We start from the raw sequence: 25743 nt of genomic DNA, 5'->3' as shown, positions 1-25743 counted from the left end.
CCCGAGATCATTTAATCCGTTTAAGGACTCTTTGTCGCCCGCCCCGCTCCGGGTGACGGCTTTTTTCGTGTCTCGCTTTGCGCTCGTCTGTTGCTGTGCACATTGTTTTGGATTTTCGGGGTTTCGGGGCCAGCAAACGGCCAGTGATTATTGCCAAATGCGATTTGATTCTCACATCCGGCAGGAACTATCTCGCTCCGAGGCGACGGCACTCTCTTTTTGGCACCCTTCCCCGAACAGGGCGTTTTTCGGAGATCCTTATCGAGCCCTTAGGCTGTCAAACAGCATTAAGGTGACGTGGCAGCGGGCAGCGATAACTGCTTCGTTTTTTTGGATGCTGTTGCTTTTTGTGACACAATAAGAGCCAACACATTCGGGCCTCAGGATTTACTACTTTGGCAATCAAAATCATCAGAAAGAAATAATCACAGCTTCACGAGGATTAAGATTTTATTTTTAGTTTTGTTAAGGAAGTCTGTCAGGAAGTAATTAACGATCCCGTTCTGTAACACACGCGTGGCCAACCGATTTCCGACTGGTGTGCTTTGGAGACAGGAAACAGTCGACTTTAATAATGGCCCAGCGCGGGACGGGCATCATTGTGATTGGGGGCCCACCGAAAGCAAGCGAAATCTCCTGGCTGGCAACAATGTCGCCCTGGAGAAAGTGAATAGATTTTCATTAAATACCGTTTTTGTACCACCCGAAACCACATCTCTCTGGCCGTCGTCGTCGTCGTCGTCGTAAGGAGAATGCCGGCGAACTGGCAACTGGCATCCGGTTTGGCAACCGACGTCTAGCGCGACGTTCCGAAGATAGCGTCCTCCGCTTTGGCAGAAAGGAAAATCAACATTGTCTGCAGTAAAACAAACGTTCATTTCCGGAGCGGCCACCGGAGGCGAGAGCAGGTGCGCCGAGCGCCACGATCTGTACCTGTCGTTCAAACGTTTAAATGTCCTTCCATTTCTTACAGTGTGTAGCCCCGGAAGAGGTGCCGTTCGAGTATGGAAAGAAAACCGGAAAAACCGATCCACAAATGGTCCACCATCCTTTAAGACGATAGGGCCCCACCGACGGCCTGCCACAGGCTGAGAGGGCAGACGGACGCGGGAAAGCGATTTGTATTCATTAGTGCAGCGTTTGCTTCACAGGTTTGAGCAGTAAGAAGATTAAGGGAAATTTGCTTGCAATATTTACACACTGCCCAACACTGAAATGGGAAACCGTTAAACGGTCCCGGGCAGAATCGAGTGCCGTCACACGTGGTGTGTCCGTTTTCACACGCATGTCCTGCGCCACGGATCTGCTACGACGTCACCGTTCGGTTTGATGATGTGCGTTCGATTTCCACTTCAAAACTTCAACAAGGGGTGATCGTTTTCACATGGAATGTTCCACAAATTTACTTTTGTACACTCCGTCCTGAGTTATCCTTCCCTTACGCGTTTAATCTGAGAGTGTACGGTCCTGGACGCCGATGGTTTATGGTAACGACATGAAATTTACAGCCCGCTCCGGCGTCGGCTCGCCTTGGTCCTGTGCCTTTATCAACGGCGTGCCAACCGACGCGAGGATCCATCTTCGAAGGATTCACCAACTCCAAAGGGACTTCTTCTTAGCCACCGAAGCGGAGTTTTAATTCATCGCACCGTGAAACCCTTTCCGGTATCCGATACCGACCCCGTACGCATTCACGCCCGAGGCAGCCAAGCATTGCGCGAGGAAAATTCGAGCCATCCTTTCCCAGGCCGTTCCGTTATCACCTTATTTCGTGCGCGTACATCCACCTCGGGGAGCCACCATTAACTAGGTGACACACAGCCTTGCCAGTTGTTGCTGCCTGGCAGCAGCTTTTTCCTGCGGCCGTTGGGGGTTCATATTTTATACCGCCCATTTTCCTGCTCACCGGAAAATGGTTTACGTGCGGCGTTTTGTTATCAAATCGATTCCTTCTTCTCCGGTTTACCGGTGCGTTTGACGGGAAAAGCCCTGGAGCAACCCTTTTTTCCTCCAGGGGGGAGCCCAACGGAAACGATTGAACGGCCGCCACAAAAAGGATCAAGGGTTAACCTCGTAGAATGTTGTGTTATTGCCACGCCCGACTGAACAATATGTTGATTAAAAGGGTGATTTTGTATGGCCGGCCGTCGGACCGGACACAGCCGTACTTCATGCACTTCAAAGGAGGGAGAGAGCCCCATTATCGATCGCAAAACGGAAATCTAATGAATTGTTATGATCTGTGAGCGGTGCAACTCGGTGCCACCGACCGTCGCCGTCTTTAAATTGGAAGCCACACATGCACGGCCCCAAAGATCGATATGTTTTATTTTCGCGCAGCCACCGACGGAGCGTAACTTCTAATTGGTAACAAAATCTCCCGCAAAGCTCCCACCTGCGAAACTGGATACGGTGGCAAAGTTTGCCGTTGTTTCACCGTACCGGACCGGGCCACGCAGCATCCACAAAGCCACCACCACGGCTCACGGTTCCACGGTAATAGGGTGTGTCGGTTCCGTGGAGATATTTTCGAAAATTTCCAATCTAACTAGACCCTCAAACGAACCGAGACACCAACTACACACAGAGCCTACTTCCGTCCTGATGAATGGGAGAAACCCGAAACTTGATTCCGCCCGGCCCGGTGGGTTTCCCGTAATCCCGGCAAGGGTTGTTTCACTCCTCGGGGCCTGTATTTATTTATCCCTTCACATTTTGCGCGCAGACAGGAACAGGATGCCCTTTTACCCGAGACTAAGGCTTTGCCCGGGACTTGGAATTAACGAAGGTAATTTTAATTATTTTCCGAACGATCTCCCGTGGAAGATAATAACCGAGTGCCGGGCGGAAAAACGAATAAAAATGGGGAGGAAAAACGTACTTTAGATGCAAATCCTTTTGACGCGCTTAATGGAAACCTAGAATTCGATAACCGAAGCAAGTTCGAACATCTCGTAAACTTTCACAAAATCAACAGTGAAGACCGATGAAAGATCAAATAAACTCAGAATCTGTTCCGTTTTTGGTTCCGAACTATAAGAATTGAACCACGTCCAAAGATCGAGCCAAACCAAGACCACAAAAACTCCTGCGAGCGAACAGGTTCTTTTATTGTTCCGCTCGAAAGTAACAGATTTTTTCAAATCATTTAGCCGATGTGCTGTTTACGTTGCAAAGCGTATCATAGATCAGAATACAGACCCTGTCTTTTATGGCCCGCCAGCTTCGGTGGAGAATCGGGCACGCAGCCCATAAACGGGGAAGTCTCGGAGAAGTCTGTGTTTTACATGCCGAACGCACATCATCATCGCGCAGCCCACTCGCGTCGTATAAAACAATCAAAAACGATCCGAGTTTTATTCGGCTCCCAGATTATCACATCGTAATGTGCTTCTTGCGTTTGTTTTTAAGGCCACCCATTTGCGCCGAGGACGACACTCTCGGCATCCCCCCAAAAGAGACTTTTGAATGGTGGTGCGCTTTCTCCGCAAAAACATACCCGACGAGCCCGTCGAAGAATCCGTCCCGAGTTACGACCGCTCATAAAGCGTGTGTTGGTTGTTGGACGCGTACTGGCGCCATCAAGTAATAAAAAGTGGCCAAGAAGCATGAAACAATCTGTCGGAAAGCGTCTCCCGATCACCCGGAGAGAAAGACAGACACAAGAAACGCGTCGTGACATGGTTCCTCCGTCATTCGTGAGTGTACTATAAATTTAAATCACCATATTTTACAAATGAGACGCCAAAGCTTTTGCCATCCCCGCTCGTCGGGGAGCCGCCGGAAATTACTGCAGCGGAAGTAACACACACGGCGAGCGCGTAAACTTCCGCCACAGGAAAAGCTGTTTCGTCCTTCCACCAACGGGGTTGCGACAGGGGTTTTGCATAAATGCACTCCAGCATGAGACACGATTATGGTCGCAAGTCTCGCCCGTAAAATGGCGAGTGAAATAAAAAGCGGCGTCCCAGAAGACGTGGGTTCCTCATTTACTAAGACAACTCTTACGGAAAACCGTGGACTTGGAGGTACCAGCAAGTCTTCCGGATAAGTTTATACCGGTGGCCCGTCTGGTTCACCAAGAATCCGGAACATGTCATCGGGGAGCTCCGTTCAAGCATAAACAGTAAGGATTCCGCCGTAAACAAGTCGGACCTGGTCGTCCAACCTGAAGGGGTTTTTGCCGACGTGAAACTATAAACCTAACGTAAAGTAACAGTTTCAAGCTCAAAGTTTGACGTAAACGTAGAGAAAAGTAACGGCCACTGTTCAATTGCTTCGATATGCTGTTTGGCGTACTAGAGATCAGGATTTTAACACATGAATCGGAAAGTCCTTCAAGGAACCAGTTGCCATAAATCGCTTTCGTTAACTGTCGTGTAAATTTTTAATTTATTCCAAGAAATCCCTCAAAGCGTTTTGTGTCGAATGCGCTTAATAACATAATTTCAGTACAATTTATGCTTTCCGAGCATCGTCAAGATAGAGGCGCAACGCCCCATAAGTCACCGAGGCCTACGAGGAGCCCTAGGCGACCAGTTAGCCAGAGTATTAGCACAACACAGTGTAACGTGCAACTTCGATAAAACTAAGTCATTTATCAAACCGTCACGACCGATGGCCTCGGGTGGCGTGCCCAGGGTTTCCCCGGTGCTCAGCGTTTGTGGCGAGATTGGCGCTCATTAGCGCATGTTGGGCCCAATTAATCCACAACCGTGTAGCTATCTTGATACGCGCACCCGGACCAAGCCAACCGACCGGGGCCACCAGAAACAACACACTAATTGTTGCTGCCGCCACGCGTGCCTGCGTGTGTTTGTGTCGTCGAGGAAATGTACGATTTTGTCGCCGATTCGCCGTCGGGGGCCGCCGGAAAACTTTATCCCCGCTCCGCGCCCCGAGGAAATTTTTGCCGCCAGAAGCAGAATTTGTGCCGCCGCCAGAAAAAGTACCCCGGGCTTGGCGCAATAGCCGATCGGCAGGAAGTTTCGCAATTATTTCCGGAACCATCCGGCGTGTGGATAGTGATCTCCGAGGCCGAAGGACCGGAGTGCATTTTCCAAGCGCGACACACACGCAACCCGGCACGGAGTGCATTCTGTTTGCAGTTCAATTACTACTCCGGCAGCGGCCAAGCAGTCCGTCCCGTCAGCAACACTCTGGCTGACGACCAGGCCAGGACGCGCGTCCGAGTCGGTTGTAGTCACGAACCGGGCGGCGTATGGCGTTGGCGTGATAAAATGTTCACAAAATCAACATCAACAGGATTACGGTAGGGAAGGCCTCCCATAAAGCGGCAAGGGGCCGGCTGTCCCTACACGTGCGCCACCGTGTACGGGGCCGCAGTACGTGCGATGGTGTAATTAAAAATAAATTCAATTAGGCCACCGAGTGGGGAGGATGGTTTCCATGGCGGTCCTATCCCTTCCCGAGTGGTGCGGCTCCAGTAACGTCGACTTCAAAGGGAAAAAAGACGCACGCAACCGGAATTTCAACAATCCATAGCCGCCAGACACATACACACGCCAGAGGCACGTCTTCGGGTTCGGTGGTCGCGAAACTTCTCGAACGGATCACCGAAATTACTGTTCGCCGGGAAAAGCGGGCCAACATCTGAACCTGAAGCTGCTCCGGCAGGTGAACTAAACTGTCACAGACAGGGCGCTCATCACATTCGGTAATGATTTATGCAACGCTGCGCTGCAGTTTAACGACTAACGTCGTGTCTGCCATCCCGGGGTGTGCGATTACAAAACTTTATCCACGCTCCCACGCGGAGCCAAGAAACAAAAATGCTGTGTAAATAATGGATGACACACAGATGACACTATTCCGACACTTGCTCGCCGGCCTGTGAGTGGGGGGGGGGCGGGGTCTCAAAAACTGTCAGCAAAACGCTTTCCCAGTCAGATTTTCTCAATCACTAGCGAAAGCGGCGCCGGGCTGCAAATCTTTGAGCCCGCCTCCCGAAATGTCCTAATGAAAAATTCACGTCCGAGGGAAAAGTTTGTTTTCAAGAAAATTGCATTTCGTCGGCGAGCCCGGCTGGACTCGCCCGAGAAAGTTATGACGGAATGAGGTTGGGTTGCGTCTTAGTTTTTTTTTCAATGCAAACGAAAGCTGTAGAAGACGGAGCTTCTTGTCGCCCGTCGCGTGAGGTCCTTATGGTAAATTTACGTGACATGAGAGAACTGCGACTCCAGATTTCAATTGGACGTGTATCTCGCGGTGTGGCTCGAGGACCAACCATGTCGACCGCCGTCTCGCAACCGGGCGACGGGTTGGAAAACCATGGAAAACCCTTTCCTGCTCGGTCCGGCCCGAATAATTCATCGGGCAATATATAATTATGGTTGAATAAAATTGTTAATGAGTCTTTTCGTAGATTTTTAATCGCCTCCGAAGAATCTGCCGTCTCGCCGTCTCGCGCAGGGCGCAAGTTTTCCCAAGAAAAGCAAAAATTTCCTCCACCAACGTTGTGCCTTTCTGCCAGCCAGCCAGTGCAGTCTTTTCCCGGTTAAGGGATGCGTTTCCCGTGCGAAACACGACTCAGTTACTGTGCACTTCTTCGGAACGGCAACGACGACGACGAGCTGTAACAAAGTTTCCGACCAACACAGACGGCACTTAAAAGCTGTGGGTGAGATGTTTTTTCCTCCTCCAATCGGGTGGAAAGACACAGATAGTCAACGCTACCGTCACCGCCACCGTCGCCGCCGGACGGAAACGTGTCAAAGACGTGAACGAAACGGATTTAAAGTGTTGGAAGACCACTTCTTTCGTTTCGAACGGAGAAAGACGGTTGCCCGAGGGCGCGCCCGCCACGATTCGCGCCCAGAATATCAAAACCGTAGATGAATAATGAGTTGATTCAGTGCGAATAGTTGAAAATTAACAGATTTGATTATGATGGCGGGCACACGGGCACGATCTGCCCGCCCGCGTCGGGTTTTGCTGTACGTGGCGAAGGAAATGTAATTTTCACTGCTACCCCGCCGGGGCTCGCCGGGGCTCGCCGGCTTGTTTTCCGTGAAAATGACTAGGGCGAACGTCTTCCGCAGAGTTTCATTTTATTCTACAAAAAAAAGGTTCTTCTTTGGGAAATCGTCTGGTAAATTTTGCATTATTTCGGCCCAATGTCCCTTTGCGAATGGAGCCAATGTTGCGTCCATGTTTACGGCCACTATGCCCGCCATAAAAACACCAAGTTCTGTCGCTAAATGTAGCAACTTAGCGTCTAGGTCACGCACGCAGCTCACGCCTTCTCAAATCACGAGGTGAAAGAAGAAAAAAAAACGGGAACGGGACCATGACGCGCTACGGAAAACCTTTTTCAATTTATGAATTCTTAATTTTATCGCGGCATCGCGGCATCGGTTTTGGGATTCTAGTAGTGTTCGCGACCGCCGTCAGGAAGCACCCGAAATCACTGCATTCCGGACAAAATTGATAAAGAAAGCGAGACCAAGTGCGGTGCGCAAATGGGGCCAGGAAAAGTTTTCCCTGGACAACGTTTCCGCTCGACTGCATAGAAAATGTTGGAGGAACTAGGGAACAGGGAGCACCGATACGAAAGCATTGCAGCAGTACGCCTTGTAGCTGTGTGTCGTCATTCTTTGATCTTTGGACGACTTTTTATGGCACATCGGGGCGAAGGGCGACAACAAAAAAAAAAGCGTGGCGCAAGTATGGTAAATCTAATTTACATTAAGATGTGCCACTGTGCGGCGCATTCGAGTGGAATCAAGGAGCTGCTATCGATTTTGAATTTCCGTTTTTTTGTCCCTCGCATTCATTTGCAGCATTTTGCTGGTTCTCTGCAGGTGGCCAGAAAATGATAATAATGCGCAGGACAGGGCGCAGAGAAATGACAGTTCGACTCTTCGTTTTACGCGGCTCGCTCGGTCTAGAGATGCTCTATTTAAATAGCAAGACCCACATTTGGACACCGACACGAAATGGAACGCGCGTCCCAGCGTGTAAACGTTGGAACATTTAAAGGCGACAACTTCTGTCGCTTTGCGCTTCGAGAATAGAATTCAAAGTACCTTCCCAACCCCCGGATTTCCCTTGGCCCGATACTTACATTGCGCCAACGTAGAGCGCATCTCGCTCCTCGTCTAGGTAGAACGTTCGGTAGTAGAACTTGCCGCACTGGAACTCTCGTACGTGATCTGCAATAAATAGAAACGGAAAATTACATAAATCGGTGTCGAACGACGGTCGAAGTTGTATGCAACTTCAATACATTAAAGTGACTCTCCCAAGAAAAATGGGGAAAAAACTGGGGAGTCTCTTTGGGGCTGTCTTTATTTTCTAGGGTCATTAATTATTGAATGAATTGATTAACGGCACAACACTGATATCTTACTGGAGAGTTCGAAGGTGATAAACTCGACGGGAGTCGCACTCGGGCGCGTAGAATGCGAGACATCGTTTATCCATTAGTGTCCATCGCACTCTCACTCCCGCCACATCGAAGCCGCACATGCTTCGCCCTTCCTGTGCCCTTTGTTGTTCTTATCCTGGATCCTACTTTCTTATCATTTTCCTGCCCGCGTGGTCCGCTGGCTCATTTGGTATGCATTAAATTCAATAAAGGAATCCATTAAAGAAAGCGATTCTTCCGCAGAGCTACGAAAAATAGTCCACCCCGGCGCCCGGTATGATTGAGCAAGAAGTCGCTCAATTGTCAACCTCCAGCACAGGTCCTTGGTTGCACTTAACGCCCCGGCAAGGGTGTCCGTTCCCTTGCAGAAGGACGAAATAATCCTTCCCATTCCGTAGGCGAATGAGACATAAAGAAATCACATTACGCTATTGACGCAATCCTCCTCCGCCATCGGAGCCAACTGTCTTATCTCCCGGGAGGGGACAATGGTTAGGGCGTCATCTAATGACCCCAAAAACAGATCTCGCTACCCACCAGGACCGGACAGGACATAAAAGCCATATTCGCCTGGGAACGCCGCAATTGCAGCTATTTTCGACCAGATATTGCCCATTCGGTGGCGATGGAGTGGAGTAGTAGGGTCGGGAAGTCGTTCCCTCGCACACACCCATAAACGGAAACCCCAACGGTACTAATAACGCAACGCAACAACACGACCAAGCGGATGGCCGGAGAGGATGGTTCTCTTTGTTGTTTAAGGATCACCAGCGACTTGTTACAAACGGAACAACGGTCAAGCTTCGGGCCGAAGTCGAAGGGTCCGGTTCTCCGTGTCCTTGCGGTGCTGCGGGTGATTGGGAAGTCGTCATCTGGGAATTGTCTTATATTGGATTTCGATTTCGATGACGCTTCGGGTTTACCCTGCCCGCGCAGCCCATTCGGTGATGGTGGTGAGCAAAGTTTTGCCTCAACGCCTAGGCACGGAAACAGGAAACAGAATCTCGTATCGCCATCCGAGCCTCATGTGTGATTGACCGGTTCGGGGGTGGCCGGTTGGATGGTCTGTGTAACAAGTAAGTTATCCGCAAGTTGGACACCACCCGATACTATCGGCAAGGGCCAGAAAAGGACTCGGAGAGGGAAAAAAACCCAAGCGCATCGAGCATATGTAGCGTTCGCAATAGAGAAGAGATACCTCGTCTAGACTGTGATTAAAGTGTGGTTACGATATCCGGTTCCGGATAGCTGGGTACGGTAAGACCATTGGAACTGTCCGGATTGTGCCCGGAGATTCGTTCGCTCTATCCGATTATGGAAATGAAGGAGTCAGAGAGCAGCAGCAAGAGGGTTGGCTTGCAACGCTGCACAAGTTGCACCGCAGCGAGTAATGTGGACTGTGCGGAAGGCAAATCTCAGAACCAGCTGTAATCTCACCTCACATTGATCATCGGGACTTTAAAGTGGCGTCGGTTTCAGGTAGCCGGAACTCGGAATCGTCGTCACTTTGTAATCCGTCTTTAAAAATCGATTTTCTATTTCGTGCGTCCGCACATAAACGATGTAGAGCGTGTCCTCTCGGGAAGCTGATGGCTACTAAACCGCCGACCTTTATTTACGCATCCATTCGATTCATTATTAAATATTCACTCCACTCTGCGGTCGGTGCGGTGTTTCTTAGAAGACGAAGGTGTTCCCCTCGGTGGCAGGAGCCACGATGCCGCCGTCGCCGCCACTTGCTTAACGGCTTTGAGAAGTGTAATTTGAGTTTAAGGTCTTTTATCTTGTGGCCACTGCCTTCACCGTAAGCTGATTCGACGTGCCCCACCCGAAGACTCCGCACACTTTTTGCCTTCACTCAATTCACCAACTTTGCTCGATTGCTCGCCGCGCAGAAACTCGAGAGCTCGGTTCATGAAGCCGCCGACCGCCTGATAAATGACCGACCATTTATTAACGTGGCATCGGCGAGCACTGCTTCAAACTTTGAGCCATCTTCTGATGCCGTTTTGCCGATGGATATTTTTTTCTTCCACTGCCCGTTGTCAACTCCGGTGAAGCGCGTTTCCCAAGATAAACCCCCGCGGTTCGGCGTGCTGGCTGCTGACGATTTGCGACGCGATCAAAAGTTTCTGTTCCGAGGGCGAACACTGCTCGACTTGGCAGCAGCGAACGGTCCGGTTGTCCGGAGAAATATTTCCGGACACCACAAATGACCAGGGCTTTATCATATCTTCGCTGCAACAACCCCAGCAACAAAAGCGCCGGGCGGAGGACAACACTGTCAATTCGAAGTGCAACAAAACGGTGGGAGACAGTTTGCCTGTGTTTGTTTTTGCCCTTTTTGCCTGCATCTAAGTGACAACCGTTTAGTTGTTGTGTCATTTAAATTGTTTGGCACCAGTTTGGCCTCATTCAGGGGCTTTGTGTTTGTTTTTCGAACGATGGTTTGTGGAGCAGTGACCAGAGCACCCTTATTGTTTCCAGCATAAGATAACTTTCATGGAAGAACCAATTACGGGCCAGTAGTAGCTCCCATTTAAGGATGGCTCTATGCGTTTATGAAACATTATGAATAGAAAAATTATGAGATTTTTTTTTAAAGTAAATGAAAACATGATTACAAAACAATCAATAAAAGTAGAAACGCTTCATTGATATTTGAACTAAATAAAGCAAAGTGTAAGTCATAAGCAAACTGCATCGACGATCACAGGCATCTAGCAGCGTCTGTTTCTTTTCTATTTATGGGAAAACAATTTTCTGCCGCCAATAACGGTGATCTGCGCAAAACAGCGCCCCAGAATCGCGTCCCAATCCATTAGGTGGAGCACATAACCAACACTCAAGCGTCGCCCCCCCAACAACTATCGACGATTCTTGGCAGCTCCTCGTCCTGTCTTGGCGCGCCCGACCAGGCGATATCATTGACTTTCGCCGGATGCTCCACTACTTTTTGCCGTTCGGCTAGGCTCTGGGCGCCTCGCCTCAAACTTCCGGTTTGCTGGAGTGTGTTATATTGTTGCGAAAACTGACGGTTGGCGCGTATCAGACACACACCGCTGCCACTCGCAGCTTTACAAAGCAAACAACCGTCCATCGTTCGTCGGTGGGCGACACGTGGAGCTACCGCCGTCGCTACCCGGCGGTCGGTTGCCGAACGAAAGTTGTTGGCTCCCAATTTTCCGAAACCCACCGAAATGGAACGGAAACACGGCACGGGAGCCGGGGTGGCGCATTTCCGATGGGCAGCACTTTCATCGTGAGATGAAATAGTCAATATACGACCGACGTGCTCGGAGAGCATAAACAGGTAGTTGCTCAAAATTGACGTGCCCGAGCCGCCGCCGAGGCGGGCACACAAAGTTACTGCTGACGGTGAACGAGAACGAGCCGATACGAAAAGCTCTTCCTTTCCCGAGTCTCCACTTCCGCTTCACCTGAGCAGCCGGAAACCGGGCCAGGCAGGAAGTACACGGGTGGCCTTCGAAAATTTCCCTCCAGTAGTATGCAACAGCAAGAAAAAAAAATACGAACCGAAGCCAATGAGATGAAGTTTTCTTCACGTGCGTGCGTGAAGGCGGCTCCGCACCAGGACGCGGCCGTGGCGTCACGTCCCAAAACATAGAAACCAAAGCTGCTCCTGCTGCTGGGCCGTGTGCTCAGAGCCCGAAAGGAGCGGCTGGGTTCGGAGAAAATTATCAAAGGATTTTGCTTTTAAGTTTTGGCCGCTCCGGAGCTTTCACGACGTGCGTGTCTTACACGTTTTGGCAGCAATAGAACGAAAGAAGAAAAAAGGACAGACAGATCCTCTCAGATCTTGTTCGGTTTCCACGCACCGCCGGGCAGCTGATGGAATTTTGTAGGCGGCAAATTTTGAGAGTGAAAATTTATGGATCTGTGCATGAAGAACCCGCCAACATATTTCCCGAGTGTACAAAAAAAAAAAATAACAGCCAGAGAAGGCCGAATGTTACAACACACTCCGGACCGGAAGGGCCGTAAGTTTCCTTTGGCAGTCCCAACACACGCGGACAGCCATCAGCAAGTTGGCAACAAATTTCGATTTTCACTTTTCACGAGCATCGTTCTGGGTGGCGGTTTCCTTGGTGGCCCCCCCATATCATCGATGGGTTGGGCTGGGCCAAACGCGCCCACACTCATTATTCCGGGCAGGTATCTCTCTGTTGCTGACGCGTGTGCGAATCTCGTCTACGACTGAAGAAGCCCTCTGACGAGGCGAAGGCTTTCGGTTCCAGTTGGAAAGCGGTGATAATCCCAGAGCGATGCTGTACGGCAGCAGCGAAGACAAGGCTGCGTTTCTAGGAAAGTTTTGAAACAATTGCCTTCACCGGCATTGACATTCATCTTTGGGGCTTTCGGCTGCTCACAGTCATTAAATATTCATACAAATTGGAAGCTCCCACGACTTCCCATGAAATGGAAAGGTTCTTTTTTTCGCAACAAACAGCGAATCTGTTCCTTAATAAGCGATTCACGTCGCTGCTGGCCGGGCAGCAAATAACGTGAATAAATTTCGGGTTAAGCGCTCGGTCCCGGGTTTTAAGTGGAAACGGATGTGCCTGTCATTACTGTGTCGGCAAATGAAATGGGAACTAAAAACAACCAGCTTGACCTCAAGGAAAGGGCGCTCCGACTGGCGGTGGCGGTCAGCCGCACCGCAGGTCGGCTCACGGATTAAGTAATGATTAATGACGCGGCGGGAAACGCTTTTCACGAAAAAGAGAGCAAAACGTCGGCAGCCCGGGCCAGCCACAAACCGGTTACGTGCACACACGCGCGTGCACAGCTGTGTGCCAAATGCGCATTTGTATGCAAATTACTTGCATCCGTCCGCTGGCAGGCAAAACGTGGCAATGTTAATCAATTATATCGATAATTTTCATTTGATTAATTACTTCCCACCGGACGGTGGCGGTTGTGGCCCACACCGAGAAAGCCTCAGCACCACCGTGCCCTTGCCGTCTCTTTTCTTCGTTCGGAAAAACACACGCCACGAAGGGGCAGCAATTCCGCCGGAAAATTGACAGAGACGATAACTCGCACTCGGAAACAATGCCCGCGCGCCGTTCATTAAAACCACTCAATATCAATTGTTACCTTGTTAATCATACTTGGAACACTAATGAAAATGAAATGTTCCAACATAACCGGCTGCCGCGCACACTGTTGGCCGGTCAGGACTTAACATCCGGCCGATCGGAGTACGAATCGGTGTTTGCGTTTGATAGCTTACGGCCGCGATAAATCCAGCGGGCCGAATGGAAGAGACCCAGAGAAAGAGAGAGAGAGAGAGAGTGACATACGCACCGCGAAGATAATCTGCTTTTCCGAACGAACACAACTGTCAGCGAACGAACACAATCAGCATTCGTTTTGTGGCAGCCGGAAAAGTGGAAAATAAATGTTCAACAATACAGATCCCAGATCCTGGTGGCAAACGGGGGACAGAGCACCGGAACACCACAGACACACGCAACGTAAATTACCGCACATTTAGTGAGCGCGCTTTTTTTTTATCTGTTCACTTTCTTTCGTCAAATAAATTCAATTTTCCGCCACACCGAGTCAACGGAGTGAATTGTTTCACTCGCGCTCGAAATTTGGTGTAATGTGAATGTGATAGGACCCCCGCATCGCTTCCTGTCCGAAGGGAAACAAAGGACGCCGAATGCGCGAAAAATAGACCAGCTAAACGAGGGGTCGTGTCCCCCCCCGGATGCAGTGGCCGATTGCACACAGTTTTCCAGTTGATTTGGTTCCGGTCGCGCGCCCGCCATATCGCGGGCCGGAAACCATCGGTAATCCGTTTTAATTGCTGCGAATCGAGATGACGCGCAGCCAAATGGTCGCGCAGCCGAGTGGTCGCGGCATCATATTTCCGGCGCCGTTTCGGTGGCCCTCTAATTGAATGCACTCCACCAGGGGGGGGGAGCCGGTGGTAGGATTATAAAATGCAATATGCATTCCGGGACAGCCGGCGCTTGGGCCGGGTTAAGGTATTAATGGAAAGCACGCTGTCTTCCGAAGGCCGTCGCTATGCTAATTTATCGAAAGTGCTATTCGCACTTAGCAGCTGAAGCTGCAGCAGCAGATTGAAAGGTACATGGGCCAACGTTAATTGTAGAGTTGAAGAGAGCGAGTATCGTGCATCACAGGAATTTCGGAATGAAAAAAACAAATCAACTCAGCGGGAGCCTCTGTTGCTGTTGTTAAATGTTTGCTCCATTTTACCTGTCCTTTGACCCATTTTTCAAATTTATACACCAGTCAGGAATCATAGCCCAGGCGCAGCTCAGCTCATGAATGCAGTGATAGCCAAACACCGCCCTGCTGAATAGTCCCGTCGGTGGCGACATTATGGTCAACGTTTCGAGAAAACTTTAGTCCCGGGCCAAGGAATTCGAAAAGATTGGCAATTGTCTTAGGAAAGTTTTCCGCTAACGATTGTGTACCGTGAAACGGCACGTTGACATGAATGCACGAGTGCCGGATGGTGATATGATGTTGACCCGAGATCCTTTCACCGGTTGCCCGGTTGAGCCGAGAATCCTGTCACTAATTCCGGCAACTTACGTAATCTACTGCCCGAGTCGGCCAAGCTTTTCCTCGAAACTCCAAATGACGAACTCGTGTACCGTTGGAAAATAAAAGGAAAAACTTTCATATGGCACTTTCTGGCACACACAGAGCCATCAACATGCTGGTGGTCGGTCCGAGAAAGGCCAACCGAACGGACAAAAAACAGAACGGACAAGTGGCGTGAACATTCACCATTCCATTTATCTGACATGTTAAACGAAGTGACAGTCCGCATTCAACTTGCTTCTTCTCGCTCGCCGCATAAGCATAAACGCACGGGTTTCCGCACCGAACTTTTTCGGTGGCGACAGTTTAACTCAAACAGTTGGTTTTGATAAAACAACACACCGAGTCGGAGCCGCCGGACTTTGGATTTGCGTTAGACCGTTCGGAGAAGTGGCCACTCCTTAACAACAAGGACCATGTGGTGAGCGGGCAAAACTATCGCTAGGAATTCGCCCGAACCCACAAAACCATGTCACTCAAAAGCAACATTAGCCGGGATCGGGGCTCCACCACCGCACACACATACGCGCGTATGTGGCAAGAAAATAAAACTTTCTTAATTCTCAAATAAATTGAGTGACATTTTTACTGCTCCCGACTAGCAGCGCCTGACCACGGTCGTCGTGTTTATTGTCCAAGACCATGGCCCACCGCCGCCGAGTCACCACTCGATGATGAAGTCAAACACGATGGGCCACAGGAGTTAATGCCTTCGTCAGGGAGCCCTCCACCGAGTGCCGTTTTCCACGACCCCACTGGCCAATGGACGACGACGTCAGTCAGCCAGCCACCCTCTGGCGGTGTTAAAACTTTGTCAGGATGAAGCAAGCTTTTCATTTTTCATCAAATAAATAATGGGAGTGAATTTATTTAGTAGGATTTTCCTGACACCTTGATAACGTTTGGCAAACGATGCCTACAACTTTGGTCCATTAGAAGGAAACGGGGGGGAAAAAACACGCGCACCGAAGGTTTCGCTCCCCGATGACCGTAACCTCAAACCATCAGAATAGCGCCGGGTCAGCGGGATCCCGGTCAGGTCCGGAGACTAATACATCAAAGTCGGGAGAGCTCAAGGCTCGAGGATTAATAGAGCCCCGCTTTCGACGTGCGGAGTGTGCCCGGAAGGCAAGACTGGACTTTGGACAAGAACCGAAGCGGGTTGACCACCGATCGGTTACGCTCCATTAACGGTAACGGCTTATATTATTACTTTCGTAATTAAATGATGAAATTTGGTGGTGGCCAGCGCATTTGTTGAACGGGCTGTAAATTCCACCAAAAAATCTATCTATTTGCCAAATGGCGATAGAAATGATTGCCAATAAGTTTTAATGTTACTTCAGATGCGGCACCAAAGGAGCGTGTTTTATTGAAACAACGCGCTTTGTTCCGCAGCATTAGGAAATTAGACTGGCCGCACGTGTCGCTCCTGCAAATCCAATAGCCATTAGAGCTACCCTAGCGTAGGCCCCAGGGGGGTTCATACATTTTTGATTACACCAACATTTGGGCACTAATATCGGCGCACATTTATTATGATTTACATCGCCCCCAAATTGGACGCCTTAGCGCCCTGAGGGTTCGGTCGTGTTTTCTCGGTGGCGAAAATTGTTACCATACCTGAGGGCGCCCGGCATTATGGGGAGTGCAAAAAAACCTTTCAACATTTCCGTGTTCTGATTGAATTATGGCAGGGTCTTGTTTGTTCATCAAGCGCCTGGTGGCGCAATCGAAATCGTAGGCGTCTGATAGTTAAATGAGCAAATCCGAGGAATGATTTAAATAATCAGCAGGTTAAATAATTAATTAGTAGCATAGAGCGGGCCACAAACGTCTATTTAGTCAATTTATTTAGGTTCCACAGCAAACAATCCATTTCGTAACGTGTGCGTTGTGTGCACATTGGAACACGTTTTTTTCCTTCTGGCAAATTCTGGCCCGAGCCCTACCAAAGCGCTGCAAACACGTGCCCGGCGATTGTGGATGGATACGGTAGAAGAAAATCAAAACATCTTTACAGCTCAGCCCTTGATTTCCCCGGAGCATCGTTTCGAGTGTCGAGACATCGTTTACGGTGCACGAACGTAGCTGTGTGCCGTTCTGGCTCGTGTCGTTCCTTCTTTGACCTTCACCGAGCGAAGGCAAATAAATTTTCTTAAATTTGCGAATTGGACATACCGTGACATGTTCGACTCAAATTAAACGAGTATTCGAAATGCTACAGGGTGGGCCTTCGAAAGCACACAACAAGCCCACAATGCTCCCGGGGAGCGGAAGAATGGCGCTCGGTGGGATTTTACTGAACGTAGACAGCAACCTTGGTGATTCCGGAATTTTCCGCGACAAAGAGATAAGTTCACGGAAAACATTTCGCGGATGTTCCAGGAAGGTGTCTCATAATAGGATCGCCAGTTGGCATTTCCGGCGTGTTACACCTCCGAAGCGCGAAACAAACACCAGCAGGAGAGCGTAATTAAACTTTTGAAGTGGATTTCATGCCTTTTAAATAGAAATGTTGAAAAAAAAACGTTGAATGTTAATGCTACTGTGCGATGCAATATGCTACCCGCAAAATTCTCCAACGCCCTTTGCTGGGGCCTTGCCGCCGGGGAAGTTGATTTACTTCATGCATCGAAGCAAAGAGCCGCCGACAGGTAACTAACACGGGAAGCCGGTGATGCGACAAAATCCGCGATTCCAATCACTTTGGCCCAGACTGGAGAGGGAAGCAATAAAGGTAAATATATTAGCTTCACCTGCGGCCTGTAGGGCCCCGATGGCGTGCGACCCTAAGGCCCGAACCCCCGAAGAAAAGGCGAGCCTCTTTTCACGGGGATCTGGCCACGGCTGGCTGGGACACGGCCCACAAGGCCCAGTGAATAATTGTGCGAGGTTCTGGTGCGACAGCTCCTCGTCGGACTCGTCGGGCGTGCGGTCGGAATTGATAGATTGTGGAGAATGATTGCGTTCCGCCACCGAGACACCGGGTGCGAAAGGTCACAATAAACGACACCCCAACGCCGGCTGAGCCCACCGCGGCACGGCACGCGTGGATTGCGCCCCTTCGGGTGGACCGTGGAACCGGAAGTGAAGTTAAACTCACCCAAATTGACTTTCAACTTTTCGGCTGCTTCCCGTTCGTTCTGCCGAACCCCTGGAAGAAAAGTCACCATCGGGTCGTGCCGTGCCGACTTCTTCGAAGTTTCTGCTCGGTGAAGAGAGAAACGATGCAAAAGGGTATTTTAATTTATTCGAATATCGATTGTCACCGCAGCCGTTGCCGTTGTTGTTTGGTACGGTCCAACAATTGATGACAGTGACTTTGGTGACGGTTCTCGGTGAAACCGAGCCACGGCGACGGTAGTTATGGAAAACTACAAACTTTATTCGCTTTTTTGAATTATATCAATATCTTATTCGATGCACGATTTATAGAAAGCATCGTTAATTTTTCTTACATATAATTTGAAAGCAAATATGTTGCTCAAAATTGTTAGAAAAATGTAGTCTGGTCTATTTCACTTTGTCGAAGGCGAACCAAATGTCACACGAAGGATACTTTGGCCCTGGGGAAAAAAAAGAACGTTCCGTATCTTGGCGAACCCAACCGAGTACGTGTGCGCCACGGAACGCCCATCGACCCCCGGCGGGTTGCGCCGGTATTTATATGAATGATATATTTCCGATTCTCATTATCATTCATTACGGCAGTCGGTTATTAGATTTTTTCATGCTCTCCGTTTGGGGGTTGCCGGGCCCGCGCGGCTCCCTTACGGTGCCGGGGGTCTTGTTGGGAGAAATTTGCATAAATGTTTAATTTTATGAAAAATTACACAATGTAGGAAAATTTAGCACTGCGCAGAGCAACCGAGCGGGCAACCCTTCTTGTGCCCCGCAACGACGACTTCCTTCAATGTACCGTTTTTTTTCTGCCCGCTCTACCTCCTCGGTAGATTGTTTCATTGACTCCGTGGAAGGTCTTTCGGCGTCCCAAAGTCCAAAGCGGTCGCCGTTTTTTCTTTGCGTGATGTTACACGGAGAAGGAAATAATTTAACGTCTAGCATGTGGCAGGCTTTCGCAGACCGGAACACAATCGTTCATTTCAAAGAAAGACTTCGGGAGTCCAGTAGGAAATGTAGACGCTGAGTGCACAGACCCACAACCCACATAAAGTGCACTCGTGACGCGAATTTACACAACAAATCATCACGCTTATTTATGTGGATCATTTGTCGTACGTGCTCCAAACAGTGCTGCATTCCGGGTGGCCTATAAACATCTGGCCCGGTGGATGGAGTTTATGGTTTGAAGCATGTACGAGCTACTCAAACCGAGGAACAATCTGAAACCCAATCCTATCGCATACGCTTTCCACGCAAAGTTATTTGCTTCACCCACAACAAGCCGTTCGAAATGACTCGCGCTATTTGACACTTTTCTTATTTGCTATTTAATCTAACATCTTGTCGAAAACTACTAAACCAACGCCAGAGCGGAGCACCAGAGCCGGATTGATGAAAGGGCTCTCTGTCACACTCCACGCGCATCCGGCAAGGATTCATTCAAGCGTCATAAACCGAACACGATCACGAGAAGGTGTTGTGGTAGGAAAATTCTCCTGCAACAAGGACCACGGATCTTCGCAGCAGCAGTTCCGGTTATGTTCCGAGACGAGAGCACACGGGTTGAGCAAGATGATGCCCAAACACCGTCTTCACGTCGGCCCTCTGCTTGATATGACTGATGAGCTGATGAAGAATGAAGACCACCCCCCAGCGCCAGGCCGGGCCTGCGGCGCTCAGCCCGGGTCGGTGATGAAACACAGCTTGAAGAAGCTGTGGAAGCCAGGCCGAAGCCGGAGCGTGGGGCGAGAGAGTAGATTAGCAAAACTTTATCCACCGGCTTACGATTGTTATGAATATAAATTAAAAGGTGATTTACATAATATTTAAATCATAATTCATTATAGTTACTGTTGTTCTTTCCAACATCATCACCATCATCGCCGTCGTTCATCGCTCGGCGCCCTCCTTTTGTCGTTCACGTGATTATTTCAATAATCTCGAATGTCATCGCACCATCGTTATCGTATCCGTCATCACCCGACCGGTGCGCCGCCTTGTGCGTTCGCCCCGAAATGGGAAGTCCGAAGATGGTCGCTCTCATCGGAGCTTCACAAGAAAGTGATTTATTCCAGACCCCGCACTCTCGCCACCTTCTAAAAACTGACACAACATTTCCAGTTTGTAGATAGTGGATGTATGTGTGGCTGTGTTGAGAAGGATTATGCCTTGATTCCAGTTAGGAATTAGCAGCTTTTACTGTCGCAAGATGAATAATGGTGACCGAGAATTAGTTGCACAATCGGCTGCGAGTCTGGTGCCCACTTCGTTAGCACGGGGGCTCCAATCTATGCCAATCCGTTGATCCAAACCGGACGGCCGGTGTTGGGATAGAAAAAGGGACGCTCTGTTGAAGTGATTAAGCAGATAAACAGGAGCAGATTGACATTTGACCTGGATCGGCAGAAAAGTGTTTACCGTCTGTCTGTACAGTCTGTGGAGAGTGCTTAACTGCAATTCGAGCTGCAATTGCAAGTGCTCGAATCGAGCATTTAAGCTTGTCGCCCATTCTCTTCATCATAATCGCTGCATGTTTTGCAAAACACTTTGCGAACCTTTATACTGAAAGGATAGTTGACTTAGCATTAACGGAAGGAAATGGACATTTTTCGTCACCCGCCAGAGCATGTCAATGAACGCGAAAATTGCGCACCCAACAGTGCCTCTCAAGTGAAGGTTTCATTTATCACATTCAAGGCGATACGCGACAAGCCCTCGGAAAGAGGCTCGGATCCTCTGCTGCTCTTGCGGTGCCTCGGCGGCCTATGCCCACCGTGAGTGAAGCGAGCAGTAAATTGAATAAAATTGAAAAATTACTCATCCTTGAAGGAGAAGTGACACTATCAAAGCAATTTTCCTCCGGCCCAACCAACCCAACACACACGTGTCCTGTCGCCCGCAAGGCGGTGTGTCCTTTTATGCTGTTGCTTTCCCGACCGACCTAGCGACCGACCGGCGCAGCATTTTTCATCCATTTCTGTCCTGGCAAGAAGGTGCCCCTAGCCGGCTGGCTGGCTGGTGGCGTATGATTTACCGACGCGTACGAGTGGAATGCGAGAGCTTCCCGAAGCCCGATCCCGCAGGTGAACAGGTGGGTGGTGCAGATAGCGAAACCAACTGGCCCCCCTCCGGACGGACGGTGCAGATGAGCACGGTTGAGTGGGAAAAAAACCCGGCACTAGACACACTCTCCGACCGAATCGCCAGTCGCCTATTTCCCATTTCCACGCCTGGTGGAGCGAAACGGGACACAGCAAACCGGCGTGTCCACCTGGACGGATGTTAGTCAGCAACATTGAGATGGGTGGGATTCACAGTTCTGCGCCCTCTCTCCGGAACCGGGTTCGTCTCCGGAACGACGCCGGGCTCGGAAGGAAAATGTGTTTACACGGCCAATGCTGACGGAGAGAGAACCGGGCAAAAAGGATCCATCGAGTCTCTCAGCGTTCGCCACGGTTTGATCGGCAGTATTGTGAAAGAGAAGTTCGCTTCGATTGCTTTACCCTTCTACGTCCACCATTTAGCTTGCGCAGCGCGCGGCCAATGTCACATTTTACTCCATCTGACAACTTGACAGTTTTCGTCTGCTCCTTCACCGTTTCGGGTCAAAGTGGCGTACCTGCGCAAAAAGGACGAAAGAAATGAAAGAAACCAACGTTAGCAGAAGTGCAGGACGTGAGTGGTCTAGGTTGTAAAATTAATTATTTCGTGCAGAAAATCACTGTCATTCACGATCGCAGAAAGTTAGCGGAGAGAGGTTCATAAAACAGCACGAAATCGGCGCCAACATCGTGAGCACGAAATCGGCGCCGATGGCATCATCGCAGTCCGGTGGTTCTCGTTAGTGACTACTCCGCCACTCCGGCGAAGAATCTTTATGCCACGTTTCGTGGCAAGAAATTGGCAAAAACTACACCAACCTTTGGTCGGCCATGTTTCTTTCTTTGCGCAAAAACCGTTACGCGGATTTGGTTTTGCAACAAATTAAATAAACTATTTCAAGATGGAAACCGTTGCACTAACCGGGGCTGTTTTATCTTCCGGGTGCCGGCGGGTCCCTTCGGCTTTCGACCGGCTTAACCCGAGCCAAGAAGTTGCCAAGTCTCGCCGGAAGATTAAATTAAATATTTACTCGCTTTAGCCCAACAACCTCACCACAAATGGCGCGGTTGGTTCGTCGCTACGCTCTGCACTGCTCGCTGCGGACCGCTTTTCTTGCTGACCTTAATGTGATTGCATCACGATCACGGCAAAAAGAAGAAAACCGGCGCGCGATGAAGGAAATGGGCAAAATGTTTACAAATTAATTTAATGCGAAAATCATTCTGCGGGACCTCCCGGGTCGGTGGTGGTGGTGGTGCTGTAGGTAGTAGGTGCTGGTGGTCGTCTCAATCTCGTATCCGCAAGCGACCCCCACGGGGTTAGAGTTTACATTGGCCGGATAATAGCCGCACAGCACACCGATGAGGTCAAGCCCCGGAGGAATATAGCAAAGTGCATTCAAATGCAACTTGCATCAGGCAACAGAGTTGCAGCTGTGCTTCGCACAACCACCCAAGGGGTAAACAAACTAACAAACTACAAGCCGAAAGTGGGCCCGCTACGGTGAAACGATGAGAGGTGCACGGCTTTCTAGTAGGGCACGGTGCCACGAAAATAAATCAGCTAAAGATTCAGCGAAACGGTGCAGGATAATTAGTTATTTAATTACGTTTCAACACAGCGCAGGACGAGAAGGAGTTTCGAGAAATATTCCCCATTATTTTGGGCTCTCAATCGCTTCATTCATTGCACAATTGCGGATTAGTCGCATAAAAACATTGTAAGCCACTAGGCGTCTCCATTGCCAGCAGGAATATGGTTGAAACAAGCGGCGACAGAAAGACGCGCGGTTCGGAATGGCCCCCGAAGCGAAACCCCGTCCGCGGGGTGGTTCGCGTTGTGGTGTCGTAAACATCGTCTTGCTCGAACTCTTCCTGACGAACTAAAGAAGGAAGTGAGTTTCTGTATCTTCTTTTATTAGTTACACTCATTAGTGAGCAGGAACTTGCTCGCGTTCCACCGGCTCAAGTCTGGTGGCCCGGCGATGCGATACGACGAGCATGCAGGGTATCGGGTGTGGTGTGGCGGGTGTGCGCTAATGTCCCGGAACTCACGGACACGGAAACGAGAACTTCGCACGCCACTGCGCCCTAATGAGACGAACGGAGAATGGGGTCCCATAAAGGGGAACCACCGCCGCATTTCTCCAGCGAGTGAAGGGGACACCGGCTGACACAGCCATAAAAAGATGCTACAAAATTCAGCCAGCGCCGAAAAAGAAAAACCCACCATCTTCCACTGCTTCTTACGTGCCAGGTGAGACGTGGATTGTGTATGGGGCTGTGTGTATCCGTCTTCGTTCTGGGCTTCGTTTTACTGCATCGCCATATGCAGTGTGGCGGGGGTTCGGGTGTTTTCTTTGCCGTGGGTTTCACTCCAAAGCCGTAGTGACAGCAGCGCAATTATTCCAAACTGATGCGAGCGTCTGACAAGGTTTTTCCTTTTTTGTTTAGCCAAACGTGGGCCCCTTACATGTTTTTATCATAATCGCAGTCCAGTCCGCTCGAGCTCTATAGCTGCGAGGCTTCGTCTTCGTCCACGGGAAGACAAAATTGGTCGTGAGCACGCGACACGGCAGCGTAAATATGCAGGGGATTGGAAATTTGAAGTAAAACGAGCCTACAAAATACAAACATTTTTATGGAATAGCATAATAAATGAGTTCAGCATTGGCGGTGGCATAATGAGTTATTTTCATAGCCAGTCCATCCGAATTTGAATTTGTTAGGTTTGTTTACTTCAAACCTAACAGAAGAAGGCGTTAGCATAAGTTTAAGATAATTCAAAATTCAAACAACAAAAAGCAAACAACTTGTTTACAACTCAACCATCTGAATCAAATCAGGTGGCGATGGTCTGTGGCACACACGTCCTTGCATCGATGATAACAAATCAGCCACACAACGCCACATTATCCGCAGGATCATCGTCTGTTGCTGTCGAGCAGCACAACCCCACGGTGCCCGCGACAGACAGAGCTTTTAGTGCCGCAAATCCTTTGGCAAATCGTGCCGAGCAAAACTGTTGAACGACGAATCACTCTGCCGAAAACTATCACCATTAGCGGTACGCTAATTAAGTCGAAACATGTCTGGCGATATTTTTAATGCCTTTCGTCGCCGTCGGGCTGGGTTTTCCTTTCCGGCAGGAGTGCCCGGCTAGAAGAGGAGTGTGTTTTGCCGACGACAACAAGACGGGACCACGAATCGGGTGTGGATTATGGAAAGTGCAAACAACGCCCCACGACTCCACACCGCTGCGAGTCTGTGCTCAGCACACATAAGCAAGATGTTGCACTTTTGCTACATGCGATGCTGTCGAAGGATAACGACGGGGCGTGAGGGACAAAACCGCTGCATCATGGAAGCCCCGAGATGCTTAGAGTTTCGCGCAATGATCTTCTTGACGAACATGTTGTTTAGCGTAGCGTAGCGTAAACAGGACGGTTGGTGTCGTTGCCAAAATATGCTGTAACCCGATGGGCGGTTCTCCATCTTTAAGTTCACCACACTAAAATCTTCAATCCACCTTCAGCACTACACGAAGGTTTTAAGCACAGCGAAACAGGGACAACCTGGCGAGAGATTGGAAGAAATTAATATTCTCGAGCTCGCAGACAAAGTGAGCACAAAGTGGGCAAATCGTCAGGCCACCACCCTGTTTCAGCCATAACAGCGCCATCGTCTCGCTCTTTCACTCTCTCTCAATCTGTCGGTAGTGTAAACATCACTTACTGCACGAACCCAGACGTGACTGAGCCCGGTTCGTGGCCGGGCGCATCCAACGAAATTTACGACAACGGTCCAGTCCACCGGGAGGAGGTTTCTCAATCACTTCTCGCTGGCCGAATGTACCACCGACGGGTTCATTATTATGCTAACGGCGGCGCTACATCAAGCTAAGAGACCCAAGGAGACGGAGAGGTCGGTTGTCCGTGGCAGCCCGAGTGGCCCGCGATTCGCGTGCGCTCTTCAACCAGGGCGGGGATTAACATGCTAATTAACATTCTTCCAAACATCGATTTTGCCCGATTTTAATGCCCCTTCGCTGGGAGTGGACCGCCGCAGTGACGCGAACGGCGGTTGATGCCGTTCCCGGACCCGTTGATGGGTTTTTGGGATGCAAAGCTGTTGTGTAAACGCTCAAGTGTCATTTACATGATCGAATAAATTTTCCAACCTAAACGACCCCGTAATGAAGGAGCTGGCTGGCTGACTGGCTACGAACGGAAATAGGTCGCCCCGCGCCGAGGGAAATGGTGCGGATTAAAAAGGATATTCGTCCGATCCCGCGTGTCCCGTTCATTATGCGCTCTGGTTGTTGTCATCGTCGTCGTCGTCGACGACTTGAAAAGATAATGCATAGTGTGTTAGTGGCTGGCATTTTGCTCTTGTTTCAGAGTCCACCAGCACCGCACAACAAACCTGTCACCCAAGACCAAACATTAAATTCCTGCCGAGCGAGCGCAGCGCAGCGGAGATACCGGAGATTTACACCGACCGATCCGTAGTTCGTTG

At 49.8% G+C, this 25743-nt stretch overlaps 1 protein-coding gene across 1 annotated transcript in view; it reads right to left on the bottom strand.

Annotated features, from left to right (window-relative positions):
• LOC131215899 (semaphorin-2A-like) overlaps positions 1–25743 on the bottom strand; it is a 153900-nt gene that overhangs the window by 79340 nt on the left and 48817 nt on the right. Inside the window, exon 2 of the mRNA XM_058210295.1 lies at positions 8087–8174. Within this exon, the coding sequence (XP_058066278.1) occupies positions 8087–8174 (88 nt within the window). The remainder of the gene's footprint in view (positions 1–8086; positions 8175–25743) is intronic.

This window comes from Anopheles bellator, chromosome 1 (genome assembly GCF_943735745.2).
Source record: "Anopheles bellator chromosome 1, idAnoBellAS_SP24_06.2, whole genome shotgun sequence".
NCBI classification, from domain to species: Eukaryota; Metazoa; Arthropoda; class Insecta; order Diptera; family Culicidae; genus Anopheles; species Anopheles bellator.
Note: the sequence above shows the minus strand (reverse complement) of the source record. Positions and strands in the feature narration are given on the sequence as shown.